Here is an 11,532-nt window from a genome sequence, read left to right on the forward strand (position 1 = left end):
CCGTCCAGCCGTGCACCCAAAAATTCTCACATGATTAAATCACCAACCAGCATAACCCCTTTCTATGTAAACAACTCCTCTCCTGCCGTACTTCATCAATTTTCCCTCATTTTTTCTCTCTGACCAAACACTCTCTCAACTCTCACCAATGGCTTGCTCAAGCCCTGCTTTGAAGACCATTTCTTACCCTGCCAAACTAGCCAATCTAACAAGATCGCACCCAGCTTCTTCACCCACCTGCACACTCCTGCCTTCCAAGCTCTCAAACCCATCTCTCACCGGAAGCCTCAAACTCCACTCGACGCCGCCACAAAGCTTCAGCTTTTCACTTCCTAAAAGATCGTTCATGTGCAAAAGTCAGGCCGACCCATCAGGCTCTGCAAGACCCAGTAATTATTTCTCACTTACCCACAATTTTTTAAACCACAAATTAGAGTTTTTGGTTGGATTTTTCTCAATTTGACCATTTCGACTTTTCTCTGTTCTTCGTTGCAGCCAAAGTTCATGAACTGTCCGTGTACGAGATCAACGAGCGTGATCGTGGAAGCCCTGCCTACCTCCGGCTGAGCCAGAAATCTGTCAATTCCCTTGGCGATCTCGTCCCTTTAAGTAACAAAGTAATTTTCTGACGCTCTGTTTCAAAACCTTTTTTCTGTTTGACTGAGAAATTCCTCGATTTGTATGCTTAAATCTATCCAAGAAAAGAAGCTTATGCCTTTTCTACTTTCTGTTTGTTTTCCGGGATAATCTATCCCGTGACAATTGGACCATGCAGAGTATCAGTAAGATGACCATTTTTTTCTGGCAGATTCTACTTTCCGACAACTAAAAAGAAAGTTCTTTTTTAAAAATAAAAATAAAAAATCTTGGGAAAATGGATTTGATCTCTTTTATACTTTTTCTTGCTTGAACTGAATTAAACATAGCAAGTGATAATCTCTTTACACGCTCCTTATATTTTCTTATAGTTGTATACCGGGGACCTGCAAAAACGGGCGGGGATCACAGCAGGAATATGCATTTTGATCGAAAACAAAGCGGAGAAGAAAGGTGACAGGTACGAGGCGATCTACAGCTTCTACTTCGGGGACTACGGTCACATATCGGTGCAGGGAGCGTACTTGACCTACGAGGACACGTACTTGGCGGTGACCGGTGGCTCCGGGATCTTTGAGGGCGCGTACGGGCAGGTGAAGCTGCAGCAGATCGTATTCCCCTCCAAGCTCTTCTACACGTTCTACTTGAAAGGCATCAAGGCCGACTTGCCTGAGGAGCTTCTCGGAAAGCCAGTTGAGCCGAGCCCGGCGGTGGAGCCGAGTCCTGCTGCAAGGGCTTGTGAACCCCACGCCACTTTAGCCAATTTCACAAACTAATTTTGGAAGTGGATGGTTGTGTGCACGATGCGGAAAAGCAGAATAATTTTTGTGATTTTGGGACATGACATCCTAATCGACATTTAGACCATCCATGGCAGATAAGAATACACGGCAATTACTTATCCTAGTAATTTGGTTCGGTAACTGAACATGCGAGTCTTACATTACATATTCTAATTACTAGTAATTTAGACAGATAATTACCATAAATCCTTATCTGTTCATGACAGGTTATCAATCATGAGTCCAATTTAGTGTTGTGCCAGTATAACTTAATCACTTGTCTCTTAATTGATTGTTTTAAGCGGGGCTATAATGTTTGTTGCATCAAGGATAAGTTTTTTTTTTTTTTAATTAAATGGGGAAAAAGGACAAGTTAAATACGCATGAGTAAAGACCAAATAGGTAATGAAGCTCAATCCTTCCTCTGCAAATCATGTCTCATAATGACATAATTAGAATTAAATGGATATTGCAACTCATTGACCTCAACCAATTTAAGGAATAAGGTAATCCAAATCAACAAAATAATCAATCCCATTAATTACAGTTGGAGTTAATCTTCATCCCAAGCCCTGCCTACCTCGATTGGCTCAGTGAAGGAGTTAAAACTTGGTCAGTGAGAGGATCTTCCCTTTAGATATTATGCCACTACCAAACTTTCTTGACATGATATGATATTAAAAATTTACTGTTGATTTTCCTTTAAATAATAATAATAATAATCTATTGTTGATTTTTTTTTTTTCTTTTAAAACAAATGTAAGATCATGGTGTGACATATAGCATTAATCAAAAGGTTATAGATAAAGAAAGTGAGTTACAAAAAAAAAAAAAAAAAAAACCAGATGGGAGAGAGAGAGAGTGCTGCGCCGGATCAGAGGAGAGCGCCGAGTGAGAGAGAGAGAGATCTAGAGTTTGAGAGATCATAAAGGGGCGAGATCGAGATTTTTTTGAAAAATATGCTGAAAGTGAGAATTTCGAGGGATGGGGTGTTTTTTACTGTAGCCACCCCCAACTGAGTGGGGACGTGGCTACAGTGCACGTCCCCACTAAATTGAGTGGAGACGTTGCTACAATAAAATTGAAAGGGGTTGTTTTACTATTAAAATGATCAAATTGTTGGGTCATTTTGTTAAAACAACTTCAATACAAAACATCTTTAAACTATGTTTCTTTTGTAGTGAATGTTATATATTGCATTTTCATTATACTAAGTTGACGTGACAATATCCAATTATTTATTAATGTTGAATTTTTTGTTTTTTTCAACAAATACAGATGTAAACACTGCATCATGCTAATTAGATAAAAGTGTAGTAAAAAACATAACTTGCATGTACCATTATCCCTAAATGAGACCGATAAATTAAATATCCAACCTCATCAATTGAGATAAGGATTGAAACAACTAGTGCCGCCTTGTCTTAAAATTGATTAGTGGAAGTCTTTTTCAATCCTTTCCCTTCCTTATTTTTCTTACCAAAGAGATCAAATATTGTATAAAAACTAATTTGATGACTAGATTTGACCAATTAGCTAATGCGACAAAATCTCTCTTCACCCCCAAGCCACAAACCGATAAAACACAACACATGATGATTTCACCAAATCCATTGAAATACTACCCACATCCACCAAAACCAACCCCATCACCGTCGTAATTTGTAATCAACCTTTGCTCCAAAATCACTGACCCCAATTTTGCGGTGGCAGAAAACAATGCCCAACTTTCACACATCGTGTGCGGAAACAAGTTATTTTTTTCTAAGACCAAGGAAATTCAATAGAGAATAATTTCAATGTGGTCCATGCATAAAAGTAAACTTTTGTGCAAATTATTCAATGGTTGCCACATTAGCTCGAAGATTCTAAAAAAAAATAAGCACCCACACCTTATTATATTAGGTTTTATTATTTTTTTAAACAAAATAAATAGAGAGGGTGGCAGAGGGAGGTGGGGCGATTCGCCGCCACCCCCAATGGCCGAAGATGGCCATGAGCCAACCCGAATGGCCGAGGGTGGCCAGATCTCTCTCCCTCAGGCCACTGGGGTGGCTGTGATCCACCCCCAGCGGCCTGGGGGTGGCTAGATCTTTCTCTCCCAAGGCATTGGGGTGGATCACGGCCACCCCCAGGCTGCTGGGGGTGGCGGCGGCAAGGAGAGGCTGGGTGGTGAGCAGTGGCGTCTGTGTGAAACCGGCAGCGGCAAGGGGTGGTGGCTAATGTTTGTGAAGGAGAATTAATTTTATGTTTTGCTAACTTACATTTTTTTGGCATTTTTTTTAGATGGTTGATGTGTCCAAATCTGTGTGGTTTGCCTTTTGTGCAAACGACCACACAAAGATGCACTCAATTCAATATTTCCATTTCTGCACGTGGGGGGTATGAGGAAGAATATTTGAAAACGCTTTTGACTGTTCCTATTTGTCATGCTAGTAGCACCGTCCATTGGTGCACCACAAAAACCACGTGCCCACATTCCCCAACGCCTCCCCTCTACATAAGGTAGGTCACCACCCTCCAATTATCCACTCAGGACTCTTTTTTCTCCACCACTCTTACCTAATACACATCCAGAAAAAAAGATCCACTGTACCAATGGCTTCCTCAAGCTCTGAAAGACCCAGTAAATGTTTTACTCATCACGTTTTAATTACTCATATGTTTTTTTTCCCCCTCAAGTTCCTCGATCGAGTGACCCTTTTGCTTGTTTTTGCAGCCAAAGTTCATGAGCTGTACGTGTATGAAATCAACGAACGTGATCGTGGCAGCCCTGCCTACCTCCGGTTGAGCCAGAAATCCGTCAATTCTCTTGGCGATCTTGTCCCTTTTAGCAACAAGGCATCCTCTTCCTTCAATCTGAAATATATATTATATTCTCATTTACGTAATTCACAGAAAAAACATTCGAATCCCATTTAGAATATCTACCGGAGACCTGCAGATATTTTACTTTTTTCTGTTTTTCACGTGGAAGTAATAGATAAAGGCGTAGAGGCAGAGATAGAGATTCCCTGATATTTTCTTTCTTTTATTTATTACTTGTTAAGATTCTTGTGTCTTTTTTATATTACAGATATATACCGGAGACTTGCAGAAGCGGTTGGGAATAACAGCAGGCATGTGTATTCTGATTGAGAACAAACCGGAAAAGAAAGGTGACCGGTACGAGGCCACATTCAGCTTTTACTTCGGAGACTACGGTCACATATCGGTGCAGGGCCCCTATTTGACGTACGAGGATACGTGTTTGGCCGTGACCGGTGGTTCTGGGATCTTTGAGGGGGTGTACGGGCAGGTGAAGCTGCAGCAGATTGTGTTCCCCTTCAAACTTTTCTACACATTTTATTTGAAGGGTATTGCAGGGTTGCCAGAAGAGCTGCTTGGGAAGCCCGTGGAACCCAACCCAGCTGTCGAGCCGAGCCCCGCGGCTAAGGCTTGTGAGCCTCAAGCCACTGTTGCTAATTTCACCAACTAATGGTTGATGCTGATCGATATGTAATAAAGTAGCAGAGTACTAGCTAGAGTGCATCGATCTGGTTACCAGTATATTTATTTTTGAGCGAATTTCTCACGTGCCTTGGTGGGAAGTGGAACAAAAGTGTACCAAATTATGTTGCAATTATAAAATATATGAATATTTGGTATCATTATTTGGGCACTGTGATGAGTTTTATATACCCATATTGCATACCTGATACAATCCAAGACTATATAATGGCATCTTGCTTGGACATTCATAGGAAATTGTAAACAATTTTGTTTGCATTGTATTCTCTGGGATCCATTATTTTTTCTCCTGGATTGTTACTTGTTCTTTCTTCGTTTGGCATGGTATTTTTGAAAACGCTGTTAAATTCTAACCAACGCCTTAATCTTTACAATTTATTTATGTTTTACTTTTCCTACAATAAATGAGGGTATTTTGAGAAAAATTTACAGAAAAGTTAACGGATGGGTGAGATTGCAAACAATTGGAAGATGGATACACTAAATTGAGATAAATTGAACTTTAAAAGAGACATTGCAAAAGTGATGACAATTCAGAAGATTAAGTAAAATTTCTCATAATAATAATAATGATAGCATATGCATAAAATACGAGATATTACCCTTTTTTTTTTCACGATGACATTTAAACGGGCAACATCATGAATCACGATTGTTTTACTGTTTAATTGTAGCAAAAAAAAAGTAACCCCATTGATTCAATCATATACATAGGCTACGTTTGTCTCGACATAAAATGCTTTCCGTCGAAAAATATTTTAAACATAAAATAATTTATGGTGCTTGGCTTTATGGAAAATCACAATTATATATATATATATATATATATATATATATATATATATATATATATATATATTTTATTCAATTATATTAAACTTTAAATTATGAAAACTTCACGACCAAGTCTTGAATGTGTCCTAACTGAGTTCCGCCAGGACCCCACTGCGACTCGTCCGGGACCCGATAGGAACATTTTTATAATTTAGATTTTAATATGATTGAAAGAAAAAAATAAATAAGATTTTTTTTTAAATCATTTTATGGCGAAACAAACGGAACAATAGTTAAAAAAAGTTATTGCAACTTAATTTGTTAACAATTAGCGAGTCTGGATAATTTAATCATAAAGGTGATTCTCTTGCTGTTATCTACGTCATTCAAAACAATAATCACATTACATATAGACAAATTACATCTATTATTTATTATATCTACTTGCTTCCCAATAAATCTAAGATCTAGTCTCTTGTTTAAATTCATCGAAATACCCATTATTTTGCGCCAAACGACTTTCTTCAATAATTTTACAAATGCATTTCCAATCATCGATCTCATTCCTATTTCTTTTCTTCCCATATATAGTTTTTTTTTTTTCTTTTTTTCTTTTTTTCTTTGGATTATGATTCTAAGAAATTCTTGATAGGAATTGTAGAGGCTTGAAATTTGTTAAATCTTAGTCAGTTGTGAACAAGTCATGTCAATAAAAGCAGAAAAAAGCATTAGTCAATTAAAGCTATGTTAGCGGACGGCGCCAAAAACGTTGTTTTGATGGTCCAGCCACCACCAACATGTTTTAAAGGTTTTTAATCACTCTTCAAGATAAGGGGTTTGTCAATCATTCACTCGAGGGCGATACAAGTCCAAGGGTGTAAATGAGTCGAGCTTGAGCGAATTTTTCTTGTTTGGGCTCGACTTGTTTAAATTTTACTCGAGCTCAAGCCGAGCTTAAGGACGAGCCAAAAAAATCGAATTCGAGCTCATCGAGCTCATAATAAATCGAGCTGAACCGAGCCAGTTCACGAGCTGACTCTTATATTTAATTTAATTTATTAATTTATTTTTTTATTATAAATTTAAACTTCAAGTACTCTTAAACGGCTCAAGAAGCCAGTTTGCATATGAGCATTTGCTTAGCCTGGCTAACGAAGTATGGAGCTCAAGTCAATACAACAAGGCACTTGGTTTCGAAGAGAAAGGATATGCATCATTTTATAATAAAATGATGCTATTAGAAAAAAAAAAAAAATCATCAATTTTTAATATTAATATGAGGAATTATGTGAATAACTACCAATTCGAGCCTTATACGAGCTGCTCACGAGTTTAGCCGAGTCGAGCCGAGCTAGCTTCATTTAATATTCGAGCAAAGATTCGTGTTTACGAAACGCTTCATTTAATATTCGAGTCGAATACGAGCCGAGTCCGAGCTTGCTCGCAAGATGCTTTGCTCACTTAACAGCCCTTGATACAACCACTCCCAAATAACTTTTGGGGTGGCGGGTGACCCCATTTGGCTTTTAAACTTCTTCTTCTTTTTTTTCTTTTTTTTTTCGCATCTCTTCTTATGAATAGCTTGGAATGATTTGTAGACTTTGCAATTTCAAAAAATTGTAGAACTTAATATTTTTTTCATCCGCCTTGACCCTTTCTTTTTCTGTAAAATATTTTGTAAATCTAATATTTATCTGCCAACTACGTAAGATATATATTTTTTTATTGCTTTATTGCTAAAAAAACAATTGAAAATAAATGCAAAATTGGTCCCATAATTAACCTAATTTACAAATCATTTCTTGTGGTTTAAAAAATGATTTATAGATCCCTAAGGTAAACCAAAATAACATTTTATTCCCTGAACTCAATTTCCGTTAAATGACTTAATAAAAACTGTTTCATTACCACAAAACACCCAATAAAAGTAAGACACATGTTTTTTTTTTTTATTTTTTTTTTATTTATGCTTTTAAAAAATGATAAATAAGTTTTTTCATGTCATTTTGAGGCTACAGCACACACTCCACAACAAATTAAATAAAATTAATCCCTCTATATCACCTATGTGCCGCCGTCATCTTCATCTTCCCCACCGATTCACTATCCATAACGTCGTCTTCATGTCTGATTCTAAGAGTTAAAAATCCACGAAAAACAAAAACAAAAAATTGACTACCAGCCATCACCTAATTTTATCCTCCTTTATTTTTTATTTCTTTTTTCATTTCCTAAGACACTCTTTTATGGTATGCATCATTCGTACTTTATGCCTGATGTTACTCCAAAATGATATCTTATGTTCATCATTGTGCTTACCAATAAATAGCACAATTGTGCTTGCCATAGAAAGAGAGAGAGAGAGAGAGAGGGATAGATTGTTTCTGATGCCCATAAACAATTTTTGAAGATACTTCAAAGCCCAAAAACAAATCCTAATTTCCATAGAAAGACAGCCAAAAAATGCACTGCTCCAAAAACGCAATGCCCAAAAATCTCATAGCAACTCACAGATCAAAGATGCCCAAAATCTTAAAAGCGAAAGTAAAAAAACTCCGAAGCAGTGTGGCTTAATTACCGTCGTGACGTTTCCGGCAATTCTCTTGCAGCAATTTCAGTCGTGCTACAAAACCCAACAGCTCACTTGGAGATGGACATAAGAATCGGTAGGGAAGATGAAGATGACGACATGGACATTGAACCAACGGGGAAGATGAAGACGACGACGCATAGAAGGGATATAGAGGGATTATGTTTATTTAATTTGACGTGGAGTGTGTGCCGGAGCCTCAAAATGACATGAAAAGGCTTATTTGTCATTTTTTAAAAGCATAAATAAAAAATAACACGTGTCTTATTTTTATTGGACGTGAGGTGGCAATGAAACGGTTTATATTAAGTCATTTAACGGAAAATGAATTCAGTGAGTAAAATGTTATTTTGGCCTACCCTAGGGACCTATAAATTATTTTTTGAACCACAGTAAGTGCTTTATAACTTAGGTTAACCATATAGACCAATTTTGCATTTATCCAAAAAAAAAAAACTAATTGATCGAATTTTAGACCTTCAAATAATTACTTCGAAGAGACTAATTTTCAGATATTTTACGCAATTTTTTTTTTTTCTTTCTATAAATTAGTCATTAGACATCTATATGTTATATAACGAAGATTACAATGTATAATGAAAAATGAAATATTATGGCCCATGATAACAAGATTATTTTAAATTGTGCATCTCATTTCTATTTTATTTACACAATGATAAGAATTACATCAATATTACAACTCATTTTTCCATCCATCTCAAGAGGGTGCCAAAATCATCAAATTTTAACACTTTTATCCAACTCATTTTGAGACAAGGTTGTCAAAATCTTAAAATTTCCCCCTAAATTTCAGTAGTTTTTCAATTCGAACCTCAATGTTTAAAAATTAACAATGTACACTCCCTAATGTTTTAAAAAATTTTAATTCAGACCTGCTGTTCCTAATTTCAGTCTAATTGGACGAAAATCATCTCACTTACATTACACGTGGAATTCCAATGCCATCAATTTCAATTTTGCCCTCATTAAAATCTATAAAATTATGTAATTAGCCTCAATTTCATAGGTTTTATTGAAGGTAATTACATAATTTTATAGGTTTTTAATGAGAGCAAAATTGAAATAAATGGCATCAAAATTCCCCGTGAGACACAAATAAAATAATTTCTGTTCAATTAAACGGAAATTTGTAATATAGAGTTTAAATTGAAAATTTTTAAAACATTAAAAAAACATATTGTTAATTTTTAAACATTGTAGTTCGAATTAAAAAATCTCTTAAACTTTCGGGGTAAAATGAATTTTACCCTTAAAAAAAAAATTAAAACCTCTTGGTTGTCATCAACCCCATTCTCAGTTGCCATTAATGAGTTTTTGGCGCACACAAATCTCGCCGGTGGGCCTTTTCCGTCAAAATCCCACACCGACCAGCAAGAGAAAGAAAGTTCTTCTCACCCGTGGAACATTCTGATTTTCCTTGTGAACATGAGCCATGAGGGAGTCTTTGACTTTGACCCTTCGTCCCATTCGTGGCACGTGTATTCTCTACCCTCTACATAATACATATATAGTTGCACCGTCCAGCCGTGCACCCAAAAATTTCCACATGATTAAATCACCAAACAGCATAACCCCTTTCTATATAAACAACTCCTCTCCTGCTCTACTTTATCAATTTTCCCTCATTTTTTCTCTCTGACCAAACACTTGCTCAACTCTCACCAATGGCTTGCTCAAGCTCTGCTTTGAAGACCATGTCTTATCCTGCCAAACTAGCCAATTTAACAAGATCGCACCGAGCTTCTTCACCCACCTGCAGACTCCTGCCTCCCAAGCTCTCAAACCCATCTCTCACAGGAAACCTCAAACTCCAATTGACGCCGCCACAAAGCTTCAGCTTTTCACTACCTAAAAGATCACTCACTTGCAAAAGCCAGGCCGACGACCCATCAGGCTCTGCAAGACCCAGTAATTATTTCTCACTTACCCACTAATTTTTATACCACAAATTAGAGTTTTTTGTTGGATTTTTCTCATTTTTCCATTTCGATTTTTCTCTGTTTCTCGTTGCAGCCAAAGTTCATGAACTGTCCGTGTACGAGATCAACGAGCGTGACCGTGGAAGCCCTGCCTACCTCCGATTGAGCCAGAAATCTGTTAATTCCCTTGGCGATCTCGTCCCTTTCAGCAACAAAGTAATTTCCTGATGCTCTGTTTCAAAACCTTTTTTCTGTTTGACTGAGAAATTCCTCGATTTGTATGCTTAAATCTACCCAAGAGAAGAAGATTATGCCTTTTCTACTTTCTGCTTGTTTTCCGGGATAATCTATCCTGCGACAATTGGACTATGCAGAGTATCAGTATGACCATTTTCTCCCAAGATTCTACTTTCCGAGAACCAAAAAGAAAGTTTTTTTTTTTTTTAATAGAAAATGGGAATGGATTTGATCTCTTTTATACTTTTTTCTTGCTTGAACTGAATTAAATATAGCAAGCGATAATCTCTTTACACGCTCCTCATATTTTCTTATAGTTGTATACCGGGGACCTGCAAAAACGGGCGGGGATCACAGCGGGAATATGCGTTTTGATCGAAAACAAAGCGGAGAAGAAAGGTGACCGGTACGAGGCGATCTACAGCTTCTACTTCGGGGACTACGGTCACATATCGGTGCAGGGAGCTTACTTGACCTACGAGGACACGTACTTGGCGGTGACCGGTGGCTCTGGGATCTTTGAGGGGGCGTACGGGCAGGTGAAGCTGCAGCAGATCGTATTCCCCTTCAAACTCTTCTACACTTTCTACTTGAAAGGCATCAAGGCCGACTTGCCGGAGGAGCTTCTCGGGAAGCCAGTTGAGCCGAGCCCGGCGGTGGAGCCGAGCCCTGCTGCAAAGGCTTGTGAGCCCCACGCCACTTTAGCCAATTTCACAAACTAATTTTGGAAGTGGATGGTTGGGTGCACGATGGGGAAAAGCAGAACAATTTTTTTTTTTTTTAAGTCATTTTTGCTAGGAATGTGGGACTTAGAAAAGCATTCTTAATAAACTTTAGAGCCATGTTCGGTGGACGATGATGAAGATGGTGATGGTGACTCCCAACAAATATGTTGTCATTTTCCTTTTGTTATTTGATGCCTTCCTTGAAAGAAAAACGACCAAACGAGCATGTGGTGGGGACTGGGAGTGATGGTGGCATGTAATATGTATTGGGAGACAGCAAATATGTGCTTCGACTTTCTACTACTTTTTTTTTTTTTTTTGGGAAAAAAACAATTCATCTTTCTGAAAACATCTAGAGTTTTACAAAGACTCCAAAT

General features: G+C 37.5%; 3 protein-coding genes across 3 annotated transcripts; all 3 read left to right on the forward strand.

Annotated features, from left to right (window-relative positions):
- Positions 1-20: 20 nt before the first annotated feature.
- On the forward strand, positions 21-1,658 carry LOC132182580 (allene oxide cyclase, chloroplastic-like). Its single transcript, XM_059595865.1, has 3 exons — positions 21-389; positions 496-617; positions 969-1,658. Exons 1-3 carry the CDS (start codon positions 149-151, stop codon positions 1,371-1,373), a joined length of 768 nt encoding a protein of 255 aa, XP_059451848.1. The 5' UTR covers positions 21-148; the 3' UTR covers positions 1,374-1,658.
- A 2,240-nt stretch (positions 1,659-3,898) lies between these two features.
- LOC132181536 (allene oxide cyclase, chloroplastic-like) lies at positions 3,899-5,029 on the forward strand. Its single transcript, XM_059594791.1, has 3 exons — positions 3,899-4,005; positions 4,099-4,220; positions 4,456-5,029. The coding sequence occupies exons 1-3, from the start codon at positions 3,978-3,980 to the stop codon at positions 4,855-4,857; spliced, it is 552 nt and encodes a 183-aa protein (XP_059450774.1). The 5' UTR covers positions 3,899-3,977; the 3' UTR covers positions 4,858-5,029.
- A 4,831-nt stretch (positions 5,030-9,860) lies between these two features.
- Positions 9,861-11,287, forward strand: LOC132181129 (allene oxide cyclase, chloroplastic-like). The gene is made up of 3 exons (XM_059594212.1): positions 9,861-10,182; positions 10,288-10,409; positions 10,748-11,287. The coding sequence occupies exons 1-3, from the start codon at positions 9,939-9,941 to the stop codon at positions 11,150-11,152; spliced, it is 771 nt and encodes a 256-aa protein (XP_059450195.1). The 5' UTR covers positions 9,861-9,938; the 3' UTR covers positions 11,153-11,287.
- Positions 11,288-11,532: the final 245 nt, after the last annotated feature.

This window comes from Corylus avellana, chromosome ca5 (assembly GCF_901000735.1).
Source record: "Corylus avellana chromosome ca5, CavTom2PMs-1.0".
Taxonomy (NCBI): domain Eukaryota; kingdom Viridiplantae; phylum Streptophyta; class Magnoliopsida; order Fagales; family Betulaceae; genus Corylus; species Corylus avellana.